Here is a 25,638-nt window from a genome sequence, read left to right as displayed (position 1 = left end):
GTGAGGTTTCCCCAGAAGCTCATGGTGGGCTTCCTGCTGGAGTCCTGAATGCAGTCAGTAGGAACTGCATTCCTTTAATCCAGTCTGATATTCTTACCTGCCTCTTCCCCAATCTCCTCCCTCCCCCAAGTCATGGAAGTACTGTCTCAATACTCTGGGTGCTGGAGAAGAGAAATGGGCTTCTCCAACAGCATCCTGTACAGCTGGGGAAGCTGGGCATGCACTCACCACTCTCCCTTTCCCCTGCAGGAGAGGTTGTCAGTCACTGGTTAATTCAGCTCTGTGCTGTGACACCGTGGGGAATGAGCAGTGCTGGCAAAGTTCATCTTACCCTTTCCAATGCATCCAAACTTTTGTTTGCTCCAACAGAAATAGAGACTGGATCTCTTCTTAGGAAACTTGGACATCAACAAAGGCTCTCTTATCTGTGGGTGTCTGCAAAATCAGCACTCTCCAGTTTTACCCTGACTGCAGACAAGAGGACCTGTGGCTGTTTCACAGACTCCTGCTGGTTCCACAGCCTGTACCAAGGGCAGCCTGCCTATTACTTGATGCACACGTGGGTGAGACTCCTCCCAGGTCCCTTGACATATGCTGTTGGATCTCACAACTCCCACAGAGGCACTTTTGTTTGTGGATGAATGCTGAATTTTAGTTTTTCAAACGAGGGGCAGGGGATGGAAGGGCATCTTATGCTATCATGATACTGACACAATTCTTCAGTATTCAGATTTTCATGAAGGAGCTACCACATTTTTACTTTCATCTAGGTATGAATTTTAAGATGCATTTTGCCCTCTTACACTTTACAGTCTCATATTTTTCTTCAAGATGAATTATCCCTTATTCAATAAAGAATGAATATTGATCAAACATTTCCTATATTCATTTACATGAATGTCTTTTTTTCATTATGATATCTTTATGTTGAGTTAGGTATGGACTGTGATTAAAACTTTTTTCTATAAATAACAAAGATTAAGAAGATAAAAACAATGATGATGACTAATACTGACCAAGTATTTATTATGTGATAGGCACAATTATAGAATGCACATAACAAGCTTCTGAAGTACACTAATTATGCCTGTATTACCATAAATACATTATGTGTGCATATAAAAGGATCTGAAAGAATAAGTCAGTTGGTTAACATTGGGGAAATAACTGAGGTAAGGGATGTTGTTCAAAGGGAAGCACAGCTTTATCTATAATGTATAAATCCTCCAAAGCAGAAGAAATCCACAAATTGTCTCTGAAATGACAATAAATAAAGCAGACATTCAAAAGGGGCCATTAAAGTAACTCTTTATAGTGGAAAAATTCTTGATATTTGACAAAATAGGGGTTTGATAAAGACATATGAATACTTTCAAGCCAATAAAATACTAATAACATATTTACAGACAAAGACTATTAAAGGCTGATTTTTGTATAGCATAATCACACTTTCTTTCAAAAACAATGATATATAATCCTAATGTGTTTGCTCCAAAAATTTGACAGTGATTGTCTATGACTGGTAATATTACAAATAACTATACCTGGAGTTTTTTTTTTCATATCTACATTTTTATAGAAGAAAATTGTTTTTGCAAAAAGTATAAACTTTATAAAAGGAAAATAAAACAATCTTCCAAAACAAAAGGTACAGATCCACAAGATATTAAAGAATACTTAAAAGTAACAGTAACTTAACACAAGCAGGGTGAAACAGATATGCAAATTTAAAAAACAAAGACTGACCTGCTATCCAAGTTTTATATGTATAAAAATATAACTTACTATCAAACAGGCAATAAAAGAACAATACAAAAATAAATATGGTTAGTGAATAAATGGTGTTAGGATGAGAAACGGAGGAGGGAGAAAAAGGATAAACTAGACCCTCAATAAATAATTTAAAATAATTTTGAGATGGATTAGTAATTCTGTATAATCCACAAAAAGTCAAGAACATTAAAAAAAAAAAAGTAGCAGGGTTAGCTCCCACATGAATTTTTCAATATTTAAAATAAATGCAAAATACAATAAAAGGTTTTTCAATTTTTAATATTCACAAGTATGAATTTTCCAAAAGTAACGAAGGAATGAATATAGATAAAGAATGTTACATATTTATTTTATTCAGGATGATTTTTTTTCCTGTATAAACTCTCTCAGACTAAGTGGTAAAGCCTAAGTAAGGTATTTGTACCTTAATTACATTTGTAGGGACTCTCACTAGTGTGAGTTTTCTTATATGTTGTGTGTCTTTCCTTAACCACATAATTCTTACCTATAGAGTTTCCAACTCACAGATCTTACCACTATAATTTTTCTTATGTTGCTGAATCTCTGAACCCCTCCCAAAAGTCTTCCCACACTTCTTACATTCATATGGTTTCTCACCAGTATGTATTCTCTGGTGCCGATTAAGAGCTGAGCCACTACTAAAAGACTTTCCACATTCTTTACATTCATAGGGTTTTTCACCAGTGTGAATTAGCTGATGTTGAATAAGTTTTGAGCCACTACCAAAAGCTTTCCCACATTCCTTACATTCATAGGGTTTCTCACCAGTATGAATTCTCTGATGTTGAGTAAGGTCTGAACCACTACTAAAGGCCTTCCCACATTCCTTACACTCATAGGGTTTCTCACCAGTGTGCATTCTTTGATGCTGAATAAGCTTTGAACCACTTCTAAAGGCTTTCTCACATTCCTTACACTCATAGGGTTTCTCACCAGTGTGAATTCTCTGATGCTGAGTGAGATCCGAGCCACTATTAAAAGCCTTCCCACACTCCTTACATACATAAGGTTTCTCACCAGTGTGAATTCTTTGATGTCGAGTAAGGGCTGATCCAAAACTAAAAGCCTTCCCACATTCATTACATATATATGGTTTCTCACCAGTATGAATTCTCTGATGCCGAGTAAGGGCTGAACCACTGCTAAAGGCCATTCCACATGATTTACATTCATAAGGTTTCTCACCAGTATGAATCCTCCGATGTTGAGTAAGGTTTGAACCACTGCCAAAGGCCTTCCCACAATCCTTACATTCATAAGGTTTCTCACCTGTGTGAATTCTGTGATGCCGAGTAAGGGCTGATTCAAAACTAAAGGACTTTCCACATTCCTTACATTCATAGGGCTTTTCACCACTGTGAATTATCTGATGTCGAATAAGGCCTGATCCAAAACTAAATGCTTTCCCGCATTCCTTACATTCATATGGTTTCTCACCAGTATGAATTCTCTGATGGTGAGTAAGGTTTGAGCCACTACCAAATGCCTTCCCACATTCATTACATTCATAAGGTTTTTCACCCGTATGAATTCTCTGATGGTAAGCAAGGTTTGCACCACTACCAAAAGCCTTGCCACATTCTTTACATTCATAAGGTTTCTCACCAGTATGAATTCGCTGATGTCGTATAAGGACCGAAACAAAACTAAAATCCTTCCCACATTCCTTACATTCAAGGAGTTTCTCATCAGTATGAATTCTCTGAAGCTGGGTATTGAAAGTGGGCATGTCTTCAGGAGTGAATATCATTTGACTGAAATGTCCTTCCTGAGATTCCTGCTTTCTCTCAAACTGGCTTTTACATTCCCAATCACCTCTGAAACTTGAATACTCAATGCTGTTTCTTATAAGTCTTTCCATTATTTCCCATCAGGATGATTATATTCCATAAATATCCTTTTTTCAGAAATAATTTCTTGGTCTCAACCTTGAGTCACAGTCTGAAAGAAAATATAAAAGCAAACATTCACTTTTTTTGGGTTCTGGGAGAAATAAAACTTTTAAAATAGATATGAAAAGACTTAACTGACACTAATTTTCATAAAAAGTGAGTGGTTTATACAGTTCTCAAATATGATTGGCAATTTGACAAATAGATAAGGAAAGTAAAAAGTATGAGAAGTCACACCAGAAGGTGAATGAGGTATTTAAGAAAATAGATTAAGTCAATTGTTCCTAAATAGTGATTTAGATAAAAATCTCTTACAGACATGGTGAGCTTGATAAACATAAAGATACCAGGCCCCATGCGAATTTTGTTTGAGGATAAATCTAGTGTCATATACATTTAAAAATAAGGATAATTACCGTTTAACTTGTTTCTTAGGGTCGTTTGGAGCATTAAGTAACCACATCTGGAAAGAAAAATCTAGGATAGAGGGTCAAGTAACAAACATAAATTGCATATAATCAGAAGGAGCTAGAAGAGAAAGTTACTTCAGATGTAGCAGTATCCCAATGAAAGATTAATGTGCTGAATGAGTCTGGGATGAGCAATGAAGAAGGAAGATTCTTCTGTGGTTAGAATGTGGTTTGCTTATGCCATTTGATAAAATTGCCTAGGAAGTCTATGAGAATAACCTTGAGAGAACAAAAGAGGAGAATCAGTAAAGGCTCCAGCAGAGTAATTGAGAATCTAGGTTTAAAGTCACAGAGAAAGAGGGGCTGGCCCCGTGGTCAAGTGGTTAAACTTCTGCATGCTCCATTTCAAGAGGCTGGGTTTGTGGGTTTGGATCCTGGGCACAGATGTACTCCACTCATCAGCCATGCTGTGGAAGGCATCCCACATACAAAACAGAGGAAGATTGGCACAGATGTTAGCTCAGGCTAATCTTCCTCAAGCAAAAAAAAAAAAAAAGAGGGAGATTGGCAACAGATGTTAGCTCAGGGTGAATCTTCCTTACCAAAAAAGAAAAAAGTCAGCGGGGCCAGCCCTGTGGCTGAGTGGTTAAGTTTGCGCTCTCTGCTTTGGTGGCTTAGGGTTTTGCTGGTTTGGATCCTGGGTGTGGACATGGCACTGCTCAAGCCATGCTGAGGTGGCATCCCACATAGCACAACCAGAGGCACTCACAACCAGAATATATAACTATGTACCAAGGGACTTTGGGGAGAATAAGAAGAAAAAAAAAGAAGATTGGCAATACATGTTAGCTCAGGTGCCAATCTTTAGAAAAGAAAAAGTCAGAGAGATGGGAAGAGAAGATAGGAGGTAATGAAATACTACTGGAAGATTACAAGAAGGAAGCAGATAGACAAATATTCTAAACCTCAGCTCTGGTGATTATTGAATGATTCTGAAATCACACTTAATGTATTTATGTAGTTGTATAAAGCAACCGCACAGTGTTTGGTAGCTATTATTTTGGAAGACTTACATGCCATAAAAGACACCAGGGAAAAGAAGGGATTTAAAGACATCAGTTAAGACCCTGAGCAAATACCTCAAGCCCCAGAAGGTGAAAACATCTCAGCTCCATCCCCTTCCTATGACACTCATACAGCAAGCTTGTTTAGACCAAGACTAAATGTCTTGAAATTGTTCTTTCCATCTCCACTGTCAATAGATAACCCAAGTCAAAATTACCTTTTACTTGGACATTAAAGCAGCATTTTATCTAGCTGCTTGCATTTCCAGTTTTGCACCCTCAGCAGCCAGAGTGATATTCAGCCTGGCACTGATCTGCTCAGAATGCTTCAATGGCTTCCCACTGTCCTTAGGATAAGACCCCACACACCTTACTTGGTCTTAAAAATTCCTCAGTGATCTGTCTCCTGCCTGCCTCTTCAACCTGTACCTCTCTCCCCTCAACAATAAGCTATAGCTATACTGGCCTTCTCAGTTCTTCAAACACACTAACTTATAACACTCCCCCTCCCCAATAGTTTCATCTGCCTGAAATATTCTTCCATACCCCTTCCCTACTAACCCCACTCTTGGACTTGCAAGTTCCTGGCCATTGTTTAGGTTGTTTAGGTCTCTGCTAAATGGCATATTCTAATAAAGATTTTTTATGAATATTCAGTCTTAATTATGCACATCCTGTCATGATTTCCCAAAATACTTTTTTTCTTTTCTTTTTTTCTTCCTTTCCTTGTATTTTGTTTTGGTAATGGGTGATTACACATTTGTCCCCTACAACTGCAAATTCCATATCTGTTTGAATGTTTGCTTAATGTCAGTCTGCTAGAATAGAGCAAACATTCAGGAAGGCAAGGATAATGCCTGTCACTTTAATCAACTTGAACCCTGGCACATGCAAAAAGATCAAAATATATTTACTGAATGGCTAATATAATAAATTAGTTTCAAAATTTATTATCCTTAAAAATAAACTTCTAAAACCAAGATTTCTCTAGAAAGAGGATATACTTTCTCTCAAACAGGACAAGTAGATCACATACATTTTTCCTGCCCTTTTTAAAATCTCACTAAAAGGAATGAAATGGATTTTTAAAAAACAAAGAAAACTACAAAGTCAAAGAGATTTAAAGAGGAAATAGGAGCCACCAAACTTCTGAAGCTAGAAAGCATAAAAATAAATGATTACTAACTTAACAAACCAAAGAAAGATGAAACCTAACCCAAAAGTAAGGAAAACCCAGAAGAGGATGATATATGCTGCAGAACCCCACAAAAGCTTAAGAAATGCGGGCACTACATACCTAAGACAGTCTACCAGTTGGCATACAAAAAGTTACATCAGCTTCTCAGTGTCCACTCTAAAATATAGACTGGCAAATTTCAACACATATTTGAGGAAAGTCTGTAATGTAGAGGAATTAAACAAACGAAACCCAAAGGAACTTAGAAGAGAAACTACATAGGAAAACAAAGGAAATTCCAGAAGCCACCATTAATATCCTCAGAGGAATATGAGAAGCTATTTCACATGACAGAAGAATAGGATAACATGAAAGGAATAAGAGACAAAAAATAATTCTTAGAAAATAAAAATATAAAGTGGGAATAAAAACAAATCATTAGAAGGGTGAAAAGGTAAATGAAATAAATTTCTTTAAAAAGTACAAAAAGATATGGAAATAGAAAATAGGAAAGAAAATTGGAAGGTCATTCAAGGCAGCTCAACATCTAATGAGGGGGGATCATTTTTTAAAGAGTGCTAAGCATCTGCTAGGTGTCAGGCAGGGTGCTAGAAGGAATGACGGGATCTGAAAACCACCATTTTGAAATCACCAATCTAATAATTGAGTCAGGCAAGTACCCTCAACGGCTTTCTGGCTTCACAGAAAGTGAATGGGTGTTGGAAAACAGAATATTCGCTTGGTCTCATAATATCACTCCACAGATTAGGATTTACTACTTATAAAGGAAAACATGTTACCTTTATAATGGAAAGATTTATTACTCACCATCTTTAACCTTAAGTGATAAATTGGCATCATCAATACTGGAACAACCTGACATTTGCACCTCCCAATGCAATGAAATAAGAGGTACACCACCATATCTCCTATACAGTACAGTATGCTTGCCAAAAATCCTTAAGCTGAATCTAAACCTCCTATTTCCATTAGAAACCCATCAGACAAATGGAGGTTGTGAGATATTCTATAAGACAACTGTTTTGGATTCTCCAAAAAGTTCAATGTCATATAAAACAAACAAAAAATGAGAAGCTGTTCTAGATTAAAAGAGACTAAAGAGACCCAACAACCAAAATAATGCATGAATCTTGATTGGATCCTAGATCAAGCAAACAACCAACCAAATAAATATACAAAAAAACATAACGTCAGCTAAAAAAAGACATTTTGGGAACCAGTAGAGATAGCTGAACATGAAATGTTTGAAGTGATATTAGTGAGTTAATGCTAATTTTCATAGATTTGATACATCATTGTTATTGTTTGGAAAATGTCCTTATACTTAGGAGCTGCATACTTAATGCATTAAAGTTAAAATGTCAGAATGTCCCAAACTTTCCTTCAAATGATTCAGGGGAAAACATTTGTTTGTGTGTGTGTGTGTGTATATTTAGAAAGATAAAGCAAATGTGGCAAAATGTTAACAATTGGTGATTTTAGGTGATGGCTATATGGAGTTCACCAAAATATTCTTTCAATTTTTCTGTAGGTTGGAAAGCTTTCAAAGAACACAATTACAGATTGTTTTTGAAAGCAACATTTAAGAAAATTTTCCAGAACTTACTGAAGCACGTGAATCTCAACATTTAATGGGCTCGCCTGATGCCTAGCATAACGAATAAAAACGAGTCACAAAAAGACTTTATTTCTATTAGGTTCCAGGACACTGGGAACAAAGAAAAGATTCTAAAAGGCTCCAAAGAGTAAAAACAGGGCATAAACAAAGACCAGGATTGAAAACGGCTTTGGAGTTCTCAACAATATTCTAAGTTAGAAGTCATAACTTCAAAATTCTGAGGGAAAATAATTTCAAGTAGAATTCCGTGCCCTGCCAAAGAATCAATACACTAGCTGAAAAAGTTCTTTTCAGACATGTTAGAACTCACAAATTTAACACATTTATCCTTTGTTACATGTCACCTTTATCAAAAACCAATTTTGACATTTGGAGCTTTTTTGGAATAAACCAAGAAACAGGAAAGCATGGAGTCCAAGAAATAAAAACTCAACATAGAAGAAGAGAACAGAATTCAAAAAGAAGGCCAATTCTAGAATAATAGTGGTACAAACACAGTTGGCAGAGAAAACAAAGGACTGTAGCAGGGATGCCTTTAAACACATGAAACTGACAGATTTCCCAAAGATTTATTTTCTGGAAAACTGAGTATGAATTAGTGATAGATAATATGGACAACCAGGCATCACCCTCCCTTTTAATAAAAGGTAATATTAATTAACCAGAAAACAAAGTAGTACAACAATGTCAACATGATTCATAGCTCAGTTATGAATAAAAGTCATTATAAAGAGTAAAGAAATAAGCCATAGAATAGGAGACGATATTTACAAAGTATTTACCTGCCAAAGAACTATTCAAAATATAAAGATCTCTTTCAAATCATTAATAAAAAGCAAAAGGATTCAAGAGAAAAGGAACCACTAAATAAATGGGAAGGTATCAACTGTATAATAAAGAATTTGGTCTTTGTACCAGGTTCCCAGAACAGTTTCTAAAACCCTTGGAATTTCCCAAGCAATAGAAGTGTCTTTGTTATTGAATCACACCTGAGTTTATGCTAATGAGGTGACTCATGGTGCTCCATAGGCAGCTTCAGCATTGGGCCTGGTCACCAGAAAGACTGAGCCAGCTCAACCTTTGGGAGAGGCGAGTGGAGATGGAGATTGAGTTTAATCATATGGTCAGTGATTAATCAATCATGCCTACATAATGAAAACCCAATAAAAATTCTGGACACTGAAGATCAGTGGAGCTTCCTGGTTGGTGAAAACATTGACAGCAGAAAGGTAAAGCACCCTGATTCTACAGGGAAAGGGCATAGAACCTCTGTGCCTGGGTTCCTTCCAGATCTTGCTCTATGTGTCTCTTCATTTGGCTATTTCTGATTTGTATCCTTATTGTTTATAGTAAAAATTTAAATGTAAATATAGTGCTTTCCTGAGTTCTATGAGTCATTCTAGTAAATTATTAAACCTGAAAGGGAGGGTGGTCATGGGAACCCCTTCCCCCCAACCAGATTTATAGTCAGTTGGTCTGAAGTAGGGGCAGATAAACTTAGTGAGCTAACACCAGTGGAGTGTGACACTAACTCTGGGTGGTTAGTGCCAGAATTGAACTGCAGTACACCAGTTGGGGTTGAAAGAGAATAACATCTCATGTGCATGGAGTGGAAGACTTAATAGTTAAGATATTAATATTCTCCAAAGTCATCTACAGATTCAATGCAATCTCTATCAAAATTTCAATAGTCTTTTTGGAGAAATGGAAAGTCAATCCTCAAATTCATACGAAATGGGCCCTGAATAGCCAAAACAATATTGAAAAAGAAAAACAAAGTAGGAGGACTCGCCTCCTGATTTCAAAACTTACTAACAAAAAGCTACAATAATCAAAATAGTGCGATACTGGCATAAGGATAGATATATGGACCAATGGAATAGAACTGAGAATTCACAAACAAACCCAAATATCTATGGCCAGCTGATTTTTGACAAAGATGACAAGTCCATTCACTGGGGAAAGAAAAGTCTCTTCAACAAACGTTGCTGGGACAATTGGATAAACACATGCAAAAGAATGAAGTTGGACCCTCTGTTTCACTTGATATAAAAAAATTAACTCAAAATGGATCAATAACCTAAATATAAGAGCTAAACCATAAAACAACTCTGTGAAAACAGAGGAATTTGAAAATCTTCACGACCTTGGAACTGGCAATGAATTCTTAGATTTGACACTGAAAGCAGAGCAAAGAAAGAAAAAAATACATAAATTTTAATTCATTGAAGTTAAAAGTTTTGTGCTTGAAATGGGTACAAGGTGTTTTATGGGGTGAAGAAAAAGTTTTGAAACCTAGAAAGAGTTGACGGATGCACAACGTTGTGAATACAGGTTAAATATCACTGAATTGACACTAAATACCACTGAATTATACACCTTAAAAAATATACACCTAAAATGGTTAACTGTATGTTACGTGAATTTCACCTAAATAAAAATTGAAAAAAAGACGTCAAAAGGAAACTCAAATGAAAAGATGTTCTGTTTCATTAGTAATTGAGATATTATAAATTAAAACCATAATGAGATATCACCATATACACATCAGAGAGATAAAAAGTATGATGATTCCAAATGTTGACAAAGATGTGGAACAATGGGAAATACACTGTTAGAAGTAGAAACTCATACAACCATTTTAAAAGAGTTTGACACTATCCAGGTTCATACGCATATTCCCTATGACTCAGCAATTCCACTCCTAGGAAAAACATATACAAGACTGTTCATAGAAATAGTTTTTATTAAGAGCAAAAAACTGGAAATTCCAATATCCACAAAAAATATATATTGGATAAAGTAAACTATGATATAGTCATACAGTTCACAAAATAAAATAGCATACAGCAGTGAAAATAAATAAGATACATCTAAACGTAAAACTAATATGAATTAGTTTCAAAAACAAAGTTAAACAAAAATTAACAAAAGAACACAAACAGTATGATTTAGTTTATATATAAGCAGACCTCATTTTATTGCACTTTGCAGATACTGTACTTTTCACAAGACTCTCCACCAGGAAAGATGACAACTTGCTGAAGGCTCAGGTGATATTTAGCTTTTTTTACGAATAAAGGTTTTTTAATTAAGGTATCTACACTACATTATTTTTTAGACAAAAGCTACTGCACAGTTAACAGAGTATAGTATAGTGTAAACATAACTTTTATATGCGCTGGGAAGCCAAAAAATTTGTGACTTGCTTTATTGTGATATCCCCTTTATTACAGTGGTCTGGAACTGAACCTGCAATATCCTTCTTAAATAAAAGGTGCTAAAATAATCAGACATGCATAAAAAAAGGATTATATCTCTATCTTATATCATACATAAGTCAAAATTAAAATTCGTAGAAGGCTATATGCTAGTTATCAATTTATTGCCTACTCTGTGAAAGTGGATCTGGGCTATTTAAACACTTTTCCTTCGCCCGCACAGGGTTAAGCTTTGGCAGTAGAGGATGTCAGAAAGACACTGCAGGAGGAAGTACTCCCTCCCAGGTCTGGTGTGCTTGCCCGTCAGGCTCCTCCAGCACCCAGGTCCACCTCCTGCAGCACACGCAGCTTCCCTAGTGCTCAGCTCCTGCAACCTGGGTGGCTTCACCAGGCTCTCGCAGTGCAAGCAGCTTCTCCAGCCCGTGTCTTAAAGTCAAAGGTGGCCAGCAGCATCCGTCAGCTGGCAGCTTCCTCTGGCAATTTTTTTTGCAAATGCTTCTGGTAAAACACCTTATCCTACCCTTGAGGACAGATTTCTGACAAATTCCAGGGGGCAGATTTCCAGCAAGTTCCACTGCCACAGCACCATGGCAGGGACAGGACCTTGGTGAGGCAAATGAGGCACCTGGGACACAAAACTTAAGCAGTCCCTCTCAGGTGCCAACCCTGCACTTGTACCACCCTTAAGAATGAGGCACCCCAGGTGCAAAATTTGAGGCACTCACTCTCATGGTCACGAAAGTGTAGAGTTGACACCTGAGAGTGAGTGCTTCTTTAAATTTGCACCCTGGCTACCCTAAGTGCCTCACCTTAGTCCCAGCCCCATGCCACAGCAACTACTCTGTCATTCAGTGAGCCACAACTGTACCCTCTCCAACAAGGTCTGGCTCTCAGCCCTGGGCTTCCTCGGGCGCTCGACCTCAACCATTATGAGTAGTGGCTGCTCTTTATATCTGCTATTCCTACAGTCTTCAGCATTCTCTTCACTTCTTACTAGCCAATCCTTTGCTGCTCCAATCGCATTATGGTTAATAATTCTTTATATTAAACTTTCCCACTTCAAATTACTGTGTGTTTTCCGTCTCCTGATCGGATCCTAACTGCAACACAATTGATACCTGAAGTGGTCCCAGGAAACAGGCCTGTAAAGATGGGATTTGGGGATTAGTTTGGTCATGCCTTTTAGCCACCCCTTAAATCTCTGTTGCTATTCTTTTCTAAATGTTTACTAATCCTTTGGGCTTTACTACAGAGCAGAGTTCCTTGTCAGTGGGATTTGGGATGCTAAAAATTCACGGCATGCAGTGGGATCACAATTAATCAAGCTGTGGTTGATTGTGATGAAGTGTCAACTAAAGCATGTGCCTTGGGAGCCATGTAGTTGCTGTACTTGACATGATGGCAGTAATGATGACTTACAAGGACTGTGGTGTGGGATGTATTCATTTGTGCTCACTTGAGCACTTACAAAGAGAAATTAACAAGACCAGGTCTATTAATTCTCACAGGGCTGATACTGTTGAAAATCAAACACAAAATTGTGCAGGTTGCTGACTTACAATAACAGATGAATTCACAGTTTTGCCATGTTTTTCATGTGAAAGTTAGAGGATTGATTGGTAAAGAATGAGATCCATAAATATGAAATTGAGACAATTGGTTGGGACCCAGATGAAACTGACAATCTTGAACCCCCCAAGTCACTTTAGGCCTCTCTTACCAGTAGAAGAAACCTGCAATGCAGTGTCTGGGAGACTAGCCTTCCTTTCATTGAAAATCTATGATAACATCACCTGGAACAGTACCTTGAAAGGGCATCCTCATTCTCCTCAAGACCCATCAGAACCAGCCTGTTGCCACTAGACCTATACTGAGGGTCTAATCTCAGCATGTTCCAGGGGGACAGGTACATACTACGAGGCAGGAGGAATTAACTACTAGTTTGCTAGGGCTGCCATAACAAAATACCACAGACTGGGTGGTATAAACAACAGAAATTTATTTGCTCATAGTTCTGGAGGTAGGAAGTCCAAGATCAAGGTGTCAGCAGGTTTGGTTTCTTCTGAGGCCTCTCTTCTTGGCTTGCAGATGGCCACCTTCTCACTGTGTCGTCACATGGGCTTTCCTCTGTGTGTGTGAGCATTCTTGGTGTTTCTGGGTGTCTAAATTTCCTCTCATACAAGGTTACCAGTCAGATTGGTTTTGGGTCCACCCTAAGAGCCTCATTTTAATTTAATGATCTGTGTAAAAGCCCTATCTCCAAATACAGTCACATTCTAAGGTTCTGGGGGCTAGAGTTTCAACATATGAATTTTGGGGGAACACAGTTCAGTGCATGATATTCGCTAAAACATATTCACTGTGGGAGCAGAGTGACACCGTTCTCTATACCTTTTTGTACAGTTTTAACTTTTGGACCCATGTTAACGTTTTACATACTCATCCAATCAAATCAACAAGAATGGATTAACAATAATAAAAAAGTTAAACAGAATACAAACAAGAACAAGTGAACCTAAATGTATTCCAAATGAATAACATAACCACACTGAAGGAGGGGATAAAAAATGAATCCAAGTAAATCTGAACACAGTATTTTAACTATGCACCCTTATTCTAAAGACAAAGAGAATTATAAAAAATACTGCGCTCCACTTAGTAGGTTTGATTCACTATAACTATTTTTGTATATTCTAGAATTGAACAAATTAGGAAACATAATGAGGATAATGGGAACCAGGTTTTTAACTATTGTAGAAGAGAGATACAAACATGCAACAAGACTAGAATGAACACTGTAGTCCTCTCTCTCAGATCTTGATTTCTACATATTCTTTATTGCAAGGAACCAGGCTCTTTAGAGAAATAGTTCACTTCAGGCTGGAACTAAGACAGTATCTAGAAATGAGCCTGTAACATCTTCTTGTGCCAGAAAGTAAGGAAATGCTCAAAAAATCATGGGCGAAGTCAAAAGGACATAGAAGCCAGCCTGAATAGGCTCTCATTGGCCAAATCTTGGACAATTTGAGTATCAAAATAAACAGTAACAGATTATAACCCCATTATGAGTACAGTAAAAATCTACGAATTCATACTGACATACAAAGGAACAAATAAGGGAGGGAGAAGAGAATGCTCTTCTTTACAGTAGAATGCCGACTAATTAATACATACAAAATGATGGAGATTTAAAAAACCTGACCATTTTGAAAACACAGCAATAATGAATCCAGATAATAATAACTATGGATGCTAAAAGTAGGGGGTGAAAATTTGGTGACAAGTTATTTACACAAAGTATGTCTCCATAAATTATCTATTAATTACAAAAAAGACAATTATTACCTTTACAAAGAGAAGAAACATAGTATATAACACCTTAACTAATTATCAAAGTCAGCATCTCCAAATACAGGACGGGTCAACATCATGTATCCCCTGATATGATGCACTGAGAATGATAAATCACTTTTGTGGTATTCCTGCCAGAGAATTCACAATCTGAATCTAAGTATGAGGAATCATAAGACAAACTCTAATTAAGGAACATTCTACAAAATAACTGGCCAATCCTCTTCAAAAATGTCAAGGTCATGAAGCAGAGAAAGAGAGAGCAACTCTTCTAGATTAAAGAAGACTAAAAAGGATAATTAAATTCAATATGTGATCCTAGACTGTCTCCTGGACAGTGTGTGGGGGTGAAAGGGCAAAGGTACGGTGAATTGCTACAAAGAACACTTGGGAGGAGTGAAAAACTTTGAATATGCTCTGTTAGATAACAGTATTGCATAACTATTAAAATTTCTTATGTTAACAACTGTACAGTGGTTATGGAAGAGAAAAATCTTGTTCTTAGGAAATAACACACTGAAGTGTTTAAGGGTAGAGGAGCAAATACCTAGAATTTATCCTTAAATGGTTCAGATAAATGTGTGTATTGTGTGTGTCACTGTGTGCGCCTCTGTGTGTGCACGTGTGTGTGTGCACACGTGCATGCATATACAGAGAACAACTCCAAGTACATACAGGAATGATAATGCAAATGGGGAAAAATGTAAACAATTGGTGAATCTGAGTAAGGAGTACACAAGAACACTTTATATTATTCCTGTAACTTTCCTGCAAGTTTGAAATTTAATCAAAATTTTAAAGCTACCCAAAACAAGACATATTCCTAAATAACTCTCATGTTAAATATGAAACTAAATAGAAAAAATATCTAGAAATGAAGTGAAAAGGAGAGCAATGCATATAAAAAACTTGGACACAGAAAAATTGCCACCAAAAAAGAAAAATTAATAACATTAAACTCCTTTAAAAAAGAAAGTAAAACTGATCTGAATTCAATACTACAACAAAAGATCTCAGAGAAATGCAGGAAATAATGAAGTTAAAAACAGTACATAATGATTTAAAATACGTAAGAGTCACAAAACTCAAAGCTCGTTTTTGAAAAAAAATGAAGACTGCTGGGGCTGGCCCCGTGGCCGAGTGGTTAAGTTCGCGCGCTCCGCTGCAGGCGGCCCAGTGTTTCGTTGGTTCGAATCCTGGGTGCAGACATGGCACTGCTCATCAAACCACGCTGAGGCAGCGTCCCACATGCCACAACTAGAAGGACCCACAACGAAGAATATACAACTATGTACTGGGGGGCTTTGGGGAGAAAAAGGAAAAATAAAATCTTTAAAAAAAAAAAAAATGAAGACTGCTGATTAAATATGTGTATACCACATGCTTTAGGTTTTCTCCCAAAACACCACTAAAATGACCAAACTGATATATTCATAATAACTGCTGGCAAGGGCACTGGTAAGGCAGATACTATTGAATGCCTCCTCAGAATCATCGCTCACCTACCTCCTTGCTACAAGTATGTTGGTTTTTCCCATAGCTATGGTACTCAGCTCCAGAAAATGAATCATGATCTGCCTAAGCCAGTGGTTCTCAACTCTGATTGCAATCAGAATCAACTGGGTAGCTTTTTAAAAAATTCTAAAGCTTGAACCCAACTCCAGACCAACTACATCTTACTGTTTTTCTTGTCACTTTCTATGAGCTTCAGTCATTAATTCTCAACTGTGGCAGTACACTAGAATCAGCCGGTGATCTTTTTAAAAATGATGATGCTCAGGCCATATCCCAGACCAAATAAATCAGAATCGCTGAGGCTACAACCCAGACAGATCTCAGTAATCAAGGTTAAGAACAACTAGCTTAAATTAAATGAAATAATTAACCCTCGGTCCTATTTGTTGGAAGTGCTTTTCTGACCTTGTGCAGTCATGAGTAACTGAACCGGCAGCAGAGAAACAGGTTCTGTCAGAGACAGGTGGGTGTGCCATGAAGTGACAAGCCCCCGGGAAGGTTAACTTAGAAACATTTACCGAAGTTTAAAATATGTGTAGTCTACTGTCCCCATAATTTCACTTTTACTATATACCTTAGAGAAGGTCTATACATAGATGTTTACTGGAGCATCATTTGCCACAGTGATAATTATATAAAATACAAATGTTTAAAAACCAGAAAATGATTAAACATACCATAGTTTTACAAAACATGGCCTTACATGAAGCAATTAAAATGAGGCAGCTCTATACTTACATGAATAATTCTCCACACAGAATGAAAAAGCAAGTTTCAAAATGGTAACAGTAACTACCAAGTGACCACTAACTGACACTAAGTGAACATGTCAGGTCCTGTTCTATGAACCAACTTGATCCCGGGATCAACCCTACAATGCAGTTACTTTCCACATTTTTGCAGGATGCACTTATAATCCTCTTTATACAGAAATACTTTTAAGCGACAAAACAGTACCACATACACATTTACATGAGTATGAATTTAAATGCAGAGGGTAAAAATTAAAAGGATAGCTAATTAGCTGATAACAGTGGTACCTTTGGGTACTTTGGGTAGAGACCTGGGATTGGGGACTGTGGTCACATGGGACTTGAGCCCCTCTATAACATATAAATTATTTTTATAAGAAAATATATTCATTAATTATTTATTTAATTATAATTTAACTAAAAACAAAATAAAATAAGGAAAACACTAGCATTCAGCCTAAGGATATGCTCATTGTTTATAACAGCAATAATCTGCAAGCAAACCATATTCAACAAAAGGGGCTTGGTGAAATGGTAACACTATCAGGCTGTTACAACTCGTGGTAAAGATAAACGTGTACAAACATTGACAGTTTTTCATAAGGTATTTTGGCATGACAAAGATGGGTTGTAGGTCAGTAGCCACAGTATGAATCACATTAAAAAAAAGAATGCTAAGTATTTGCTCTAACAGTTGGACAGCAGTTGTCTTTAATCGATAGCATTACAGATGACCTTTCTTTTTTATTTGTGCTTCTCTGTATTTTCTAAATTTTTTGTAATAAAGAATTCTTTTGTAGTGAAAGGAATAGAGAATGCAGCTATCTTCAGAAAAGATGTGACATATTTGATCAGGTATTCAAAGATTTTTAAAAAGAAATAATCTAAAAATCTTGCACAGGTGCAAGCACAGAGACATAATTTAAAAATTTCAAACAAATAATACAAACTATTTAAATAATATAATACCAAGTAGGAAATGCAAAGTAATAGAAAAGGAAATAAGTTACTATTGAATAAAAGATACTGGAATAACACTGAGTAAATGAGAAAAAAAGTGAATTTAGACTCCCAATATACAGCAAAACAAATTAAGGTAGATTGAAAAGTTATCTACATAAGAGAATTGAAATATACAATCTTGACTCTCGAGGATTTACAATGCAGCTAGGGAGCAAAATTTGCCAATAAGATCCTTAGGAGAACACAGATGGAGACATCACACTCCGTGATTTCAAACTATATTACAAAGCTATAGTAATCAAAACAATACTATGGTAGTGGCATAAAAACAGACACACAGATCAATGCAACAGAACAGAGAGCCCAGAAATAAACCCAAGCATACATGATCAATCAATTTATTACAAAGGAACCAAAAATATACAAAGGGGAAAGGATAGTCTCTTCAATAAATGCTGCTGGGAAAACTGGACAGCCACATGCAAAAGAAAGAAACTAGACTACTATCTCACACCATATACAAAAATTAATTCAAAATGGATTAAGGACTTGAATGTAAGATCCAAAACCATAAAACTCCTAGAAGAAAACACAGGCTGTAAGCTCCCTGACATTGGTCTTGGTGATAATTTTTTGGATATGATTCCAAAAGCAAAGGCAACAAAAGCAAAAATTAGCAAGTGGGACTACATCAAACTAAAAAGCTTCTGCACAGTCAAGGAAACCATCAACAAAATGAAAAGGCAACCTACTGAATGGGAGAGAATACTTGCAAATCATATATCTGATAAGGGATTAATATCCAAAATATATAAAGAACTCATAAACTCAATAGCAAAAAAACAAACAATCTCATTTCAAAATGGGCAAAGATCTGAACAGACATTTCTCCAAAGAAGACATACAGATGGCCAACAGGTACATGAAATGACGCTCAACATCACTAATCATCAGAGAAATGCAAATCAAAACCACAATGAGAGGCTGGCCACGTGGCAGAGTGGTTAAGTGTGGTGTGCTCCACTTCAGCAGCCCAGGTTCATGGGTTCAGACCCCGGGTGTGGACCTACACCACTCATCAGCCACGCGGTGGTGGCAACCCACATATAAAGTAGAGGAAGACTGGCACAAATGTTAGCTCAGGGCTATTCTTCCTCAAGCAAAAAAGAGGAAGATTGGCAATGGATGTTAGCTCAGAGCGAATCTACCTCCCCCAAAACAAAATAAAACAAAATACAAGGAGATATCACCTCACACCTGTTAGAACAGCTATTATCAAAGACAAGAAATAACAAGCGTTGGCAAAGATGTGGAGAAAAGGGAACCCTTGTGCACTGTTGGTGGGAATGTAAACTGGTACAGTCGCTATGGAAAATAGTATGGAGCTTCCTCAAAAAATTAAAAATAAAACTACCACATGATCCAGCAATACCACTTCTGGGTATTTATCCAAAGACAAAAACACTAATTCAAAAAGATATGCGCACTTCTACATTCATTGCAGCATTATTTACAATAGCCAGGATATGGAAACAACCTAAGTGACCATCGATGGACAAATGGATAAAGATGTAGAATACAGTCATGTGCCACATAATGACGTTTCTATCAATAATGGACCACATACATAACAGTGGTCCCACGAGATTAGTACCATATAGCCTGGTGTATAGTAGGCTATACTACCTAGGTTTGTGTGAGTATACTCTATGATGTTCACACAATGACGAAATCACATACCAACACATCTCTCGGAAGGCATTCCCCTTGTTAAGCGACTCACGTGACTGTATATATACAATGGAATACTATGCAGCCATGAAAAGGAATGAAACCTTGCCATTTCTGACAACGTGGATGGACCATGAAGGCATTATGCTAAGTAAAATAAGTAAGACATAAAAGCGAATACCCCTGTGATCTCACTTACATGTGCAATTCAAAAAGACAAACAAACAAAAACCAAGCTCATAGATATAGAGAACAGATGGGTGGTTGCCAGAGGCAGGGGCTGGGAGGTGGGTGAAATGGGTGAAGGGGGTCAAAAGGTATAAACTTCCAGCTATAAAATAAATAAGTCACGGGGATGGGATGTACAGCACGGTGACTATAGTTAATATTACTGTATTGCATATTTGAAAGTTGCTAAAAGAGTAAATCTTAAGTCTTCATCACAAGAAAAAATTTTTTATAACTATCTATGGTGACAAATGCTAACTAGACTTATGGGGATCATTTCACAATATATACAAATATCGAATCATTATGCTGTACACCTGAAATTAATATTATTTTATATGTAGATTATACTTCAATTAAAAGGAAAAAAGATCGTTTAGAAACCACCAAAAGGGCTTTAGTTAAGTGCTTTATCCTGTAATTGATATAGAGGTCCCAAGAATGAGAGGTAAAGGAGAAAGGGAGGTAATATTGAACTTCTGATGTGTACCAGGTGTTCTAGACATATCTTAGTTCATTCTCAACAACGTTGGAAATGAGAACCTCTAATTTTCAGGTTAAACAGCTCACAGGTGTAGCTGAGATAAAAAACCACATCTGATACTAGATGCCATGTTTGTTAGACCATGTTACGGAAAGACTAGTGTAGGTATAATTGAGAGATGACTTTTTTTCTGAAGAAGCCAATATTTAAACTAAAGGATTAATGAGAAAAGACGGCAAAGATGTAGAGGCAGAAGATACCTGACAGAGGACAGTGGGGTGGGGCGGGGTGGAGGGAGAAGAGGAAAGGGCAGTTAAAAAAGAAATACAATATGGGGAGAACAGTAAAAGATGCCACACAAAACAGACTTCATTGGACCAGAACGTTATTATAATAAAAATATTAGACAATAAATATCTACATCTGTATCTAAGTCTCTATCTCATTTTTATATCCCCCACTTCCAAAAATGTATTGGAGAAGGCTAAAGATAAGAAAAAAAATTTTAAATCGTACACAAAGGTCATAGGTACTCAATATCAAAAACCTAGGCTAAAATTATTACTTTGATCATTATCTGAAGCGCTCAGATTCCTGGCAGTCAATGCAAAAGGGAAATATAATACAATAGATTAAATGATTCCTATTTGCCTAGGACTATTTACAGGAGAGAAGACCTTGTTGAGAAACATTAAGAAAACCTAAATCAATTGAGAGGTTCATGTTATTGGGAGATTCCCCAAATTTCTACTCACATAATTATAGACACAATGGAATTCAATCAAAATCCCAAAAGATGTTTGCATGGAATCAAGCCATTTCAAAAATTTATATGGAAATGCAAAGGAACACAAACAGCTAAGACACTCTTGAGGAACGAGAAGATAAGAGGACTTGTTCCAAATATTATAAAGTCACACTAAATAAGACAGCAAAGGATTGCTGCAAGGAGAGACAAACACAGCAATGGAATGGAATACTGAGTCCAGAAACAGATGTAGACATATACACACTTGATTTTTGACTATCATGGTGCTGCAGATCAGTGAAGATTAGATGAACTTTTCAATACATGATACAGGACCAAGTGGATAACCACATGCGGGATAAGATGAAATTGAATCCCTAACCTACAGAAATCAATTCCAGGTAGTGTAAAGATCTAAATGCTAAAGCCAAAAACCAGAAAGCTTTTAGAAGAGAAGCACTAACCATCGAAAAAGATTTCATTGAAATTCAGGACCTCTATCCATCAAAGGGCACCACGGAGTGAAAAACCAAGTCAGAGCAAAAGAAAATACCTGTCACACGTGTAACTGACAATAGACTAATATGTAGAAGATATATACACATACATATATCAACATACATATATCAACCGTCAATCAGTTACAGAAAAACCACCTGATTAAAAATTGGCAAAATATTTGAACAAGCATTTTACAAAAGAAGACATCAAGGTGGGCAAGAATTGGTATTCGATTTCATTGATAATGAAAAAAAATCAATGAAATGTGATAACATTAGACATCTACCAAATTTGCAAAAATTAAGAAGTATGATAATGCCAAGGGGTGGCATGGATGTGGAGCAAAAGGAACCTCTGTAAACTGCTTGTACAAGTAGATAACGCACGGTATCTTTAGGGAACAGTTTGGCATTGTCTAGAAAAACTGAAGATGTACAAACCCTAGTCCTCAGCAATTTAATCACAATTTTACTATATATACTAAAGAAATGCAAGCACGTGTACCAAAACATGTGCAAAAATGTTCAGTCACATTGTTGTAACAGCCAAAAATTGGAAGCAAGTCCAATGTCCAGAAAAGGAGAACGGATAAGTAGTAAATTATGATATTATCATAGAATGAGATAGTATATACATAAAGCAAGGAAAAAAATGAACTGTAGTTATGTAAAACATGACTGAAGCTCACAAACAATTTTTATGAAAAAAAAGAAGACGCAAAAGAATGTCTATTCATACAAAGATAGAAAACAGACAAAAAATAAACCTATATGGCTTTGGAATTCACACAGAGGTACTAAAGTTCTAATAAAAGGCAAAGAGATGATCACAGTGGTTATCACCAGAGGAGCACGATTGTTTGTGACTGTGGAGGCGTACATCAGGACTTCTCTGGAGACGGCTGTATTCTATTTTTTGACCTGGGTATTTTTATATGGGTCTTTATAATTATGTGTTAAACTACACAAATGGGCGTTATATGCCACTTCTATATCTAATTTGAAAGGAAAAAAAAAATAAGCCACAGGCATTCAAATAAATATGCACCTCTAAAAATGTTTCAAATAGTAAATTGCAGGGGAAAATACTTATATATAGTTTTATGTGAAAATGTAGGCCATAAAAAGGTAACTGCAGAATGAATTCAATTTTAAAAAATCATATTTTATATACATACATAAAACACACTGGGAAGAAAACATCAAAAAACGTTGGTTTTAACCGGGAATTTACATTTTCTTCATTGGGGATTGCTGTACTTTTGAAATTACTTAAAATAATGTTTTACTTTTATTATCAGAAAGAAACTTTTTTTAAAAAAAGACAACATAAGGAAAAATTAAACCATTTCACAAATTAGTAAGAGACAATCAGGTGGAGCGGGGGAGGGGTTGGAGCCAATCACATTTTCTCAAAGGGGAAATTCCAGGGATCAGGTCACCTGATGGGCTAGAATTTTCAAGAGAAAGAAAGCAAGTCAGGTCCTGACAAAGAAAAGGGGATTTCAGGAAACAAGGGGCAACAACAAGCTACCTTGCAGGTGCCTTGTGGATGTTCAACAGCCATTCTTTATTCCACTCTGGAAGCTTCTGTGCAAGCAGAGCAGAGCTAGGGAAGGAGAAAGGAGTCAGGAATCACTAGGCTCTTCTGGCGGCGCAGGTCCGCCTACAGCCCACCACCCACACGCAGGTCAGACAAGGCGAGGGATCCTGCTCAGCACCAGCATCACAGACAAGAGCAGGGTCACGGCAGCTGTGGGCAGAATCTGTCCCTGAGCTCACAGAGGTCTCCTGGGAGCAGAACGCTGGAGTCACAAAGGCACAGACAAAGGCGCCCCACACCTACAGTGCTATACAGACACACAGGCACACAAATTCACTCACCCCACGGGGACACGGGCACCCCAAAGCTAAACACTCTGGGCCGCACACGGCCACACACGCATACACACCACGGGGACAGACACAGTCACAACCGCAGGGTCACAGGCACCCCACACACTCACATTCCCAGTGCCACACATCATGGGGACACTGTGACAACAACCAATTCACATGCACCCTACACCAACAATATCACAAATACACACATACACCCCCCACGGGGAAACAGTCACAAATCTCACAGTTAAGGCACCCCAAGCCCCACAGCCACGGTTCAGCAATGGTCATAAACACACACACACCAAGAGTTTTACCAACCGCGGTCAAGGAATCCCACATTCGCAGAGTTGCCACACCCGGTCACACAATTAAACCTGAATCGCACCTGCACAACCATAACCGCAAATCAAGCCCTCCTCCTTCCCGCCCTCACAGCTCCGGGCTCAGCCACACCGACACAGACGCTCGCCGTCACAATCAGGCACACGCACTCCTCACCACCTCCCCTTCTCAGCCGGCTCCCACACACACGCCGTACAGGCCGAAGGTTCCAGACACGCCCAGCCCCAACCCCGGGCTCCGGGCCACCTCACCTACGCCCCCTCCGGTCTGGTCAGCACCGCTCCGCTCCAACTGGGACAAGCAGAACAGACAGCTCCCAGGGCGCCCTCAGGCCGTCTGCCCCAACCAGCCAGGAGATCCCGCCCCCTCCTCGGGAGACGGCGTAGTTCTCGCGGGAGGGAGCACTAGGCCTAAAGGCTTCTGGGAGATGTAGTCCAGAAAGCGACAGGCTGCTAAAAAGCTATCTCCTGGTCATCCCGAGTCCCCCCCAGAGGCACCGTGCCTGGACCTGGCCAAAACTGCGTCCTCCAGCTGAGCCGCGCACCAGAGGCTTCCGGGAGTCTCGGCTGACAAGGACTCCCTTGAGTAAACTTTAGTCAGGCTCCTTTGAGTCCTCTTCTTGATTAGATCTCGTCCTTGACCTGCTGACCCTAGTTCAGCAAGAATCCCCTCACTTTTGATACTAAACCAAGTTCCTCTTAGAAATTTTCCATCCACTGACTCCTTCATCTATCCCCAGAAACTGTTATATACCAATTTGAGTTCAACCTCTCTTCCCTTCTGCCATAGTCTTTAATAAAGTCTTCCTTACCTGTGTAACCTGTCCAGTGCAATTTTATTTCGACGCAGCCCAGCCTCAGAGCGCGGCTCTTTCAAGATTTGGCCGCTCCCTCTGCAACATACTGGACCCCATGGTCTTCTGGGAAATGGAGTCCAGGACTTCGCAGGAGCCCGATGGACCTGGCCAAGGTAAGCTGTGTCCTCTAGCCATTGAGGCGGGACCTGGCCGCAGTTAAGTGCCTAAGAGGTTGTTCGGAATTCCGCTTTGCCCTGGGAGCGCGCAGATGCTCTTGAGGCAGGCTGCTGCGGAGCGTGTCGGGGAGCCAGAAGAACGAACCTGAGTCGGAGACCTGAGCATCTGGGACGGAACCAGCCCGGGAAGTTTGAAGGGGAGGAATCCGCAAGCAAGCCCGGTCGTGATATGAATGCGCAAAGGAAGGCTCGAATGTGTGAGACCGTGGCGAGATTGCGCATGTGACTAGGTTTGAGGGGTGCTTGAGTGAAAGGGAAACTGCATGAGGGTAAAATTGATGAGTGTGAGAGAGAGGTAGGATCAAGATTATGTGTGGCTTCGTGAGGATGGAAGGTCATACTGTAGGCGTGAGTGGTTGGAGTAATTGTGTGTGTGCACGTGTGGGGAAAGATTGCGTGTGGATCTGTGTGTATGTATATGAGTAGGCGTGTGAACACCTGAATGTGAGTCACTGCATGGATGGCTGAAATTGTGGAGGAATCGGAATCCTCTAAACCTCATTTCCTCTTCAGATTGTGATAATAAAGGCATGTCTTCCTGGAACTTCCATTTTAAGGGGAAAAAGCTACATAATTGATATAATAAATAACATAGCATTTTTATATAAACACTTCAGATTCCAAACATTTGTTCTGGAATAGAATACCAAATCAGTGTGACTTTTTTAAACAGAGTATATTTTGTGATGGGGGTGCCTATTTTGGGTTATGTCTACAATCTTCCCCCCTGGACATTTTCTCTTCTCTGTTCTTTGGGAGGCATCGGTGGGGTAAACATTCGAAGATGTGACTGTTCAGTTAGGAGCATCAGCCACAATGAAAAGATGATCAGAGGAAGCTGTAGACGGCCGTGAGAACTGGAGAACTACAGCAACATAGCCACATTTGGTATGGATAGCTTCTCTGTATAA

The 25,638-nt window shown here is 38.3% G+C and overlaps 2 protein-coding genes across 18 annotated transcripts in view; both read right to left on the bottom strand.

The window, feature by feature from the left end:
- The window catches only part of LOC103558432 (zinc finger protein 383-like), a 54,389-nt gene extending 29,832 nt beyond the window's left edge, over positions 1-24,557 (bottom strand). For 2 of the 14 annotated variants that reach the window (XM_070557533.1, XM_070557538.1), the window contains exons 1-2: positions 24,507-24,557; positions 23,004-23,078 (exon numbers count right to left, since the gene is read on the bottom strand). In XM_070557533.1, the coding sequence (XP_070413634.1) occupies positions 23,004-23,036 (33 nt within the window). In that variant the 5' untranslated portion in view covers positions 23,037-23,078; positions 24,507-24,557. The other 12 variants (XR_546714.2, XR_011522235.1, XR_011522236.1 and 9 more) reach the window with 12 other exon arrangements.
- On the bottom strand, positions 1,292-24,591 carry ZNF345 (zinc finger protein 345). 4 transcript variants are annotated; one of them, XM_070557576.1, is made up of 4 exons: positions 24,507-24,591; positions 23,004-23,078; positions 4,103-4,163; positions 1,292-3,735 (listed from the first exon to the last, which is right to left on the bottom strand). In XM_070557576.1, exon 4 carries the CDS (start codon positions 3,653-3,655, stop codon positions 2,279-2,281), a length of 1,377 nt encoding a protein of 458 aa, XP_070413677.1. In that variant the 5' UTR covers positions 3,656-3,735; positions 4,103-4,163; positions 23,004-23,078; positions 24,507-24,591; the 3' UTR covers positions 1,292-2,278. The 4 variants fall into 4 exon arrangements, with proteins under 4 accessions (XP_070413677.1, XP_070413676.1, XP_070413678.1 ...); XM_070557575.1 differs by lacking the exon at positions 24,507-24,591 and adding an exon at positions 23,947-24,033 and having other exon boundaries at positions 4,103-4,149; XM_070557577.1 differs by lacking the exon at positions 24,507-24,591 and adding an exon at positions 23,739-23,778.
- Positions 24,592-25,638: the final 1,047 nt, after the last annotated feature.

This window comes from Equus przewalskii, chromosome 9, assembly GCF_037783145.1.
Source record: "Equus przewalskii isolate Varuska chromosome 9, EquPr2, whole genome shotgun sequence".
NCBI lineage: Eukaryota > Metazoa > Chordata > Mammalia > Perissodactyla > Equidae > Equus > Equus przewalskii.
This window is presented reverse-complemented; position numbering and strand designations above follow the sequence as displayed.

Excerpts from the sequence above, each read along its gene's own strand:
- ZNF345 (XM_070557576.1), bottom strand. The coding sequence starts at position 3,655 with ATGGAAAGACTTATAAGAAACAGCATTGAGTATTCAAGTTTCAGAGGT.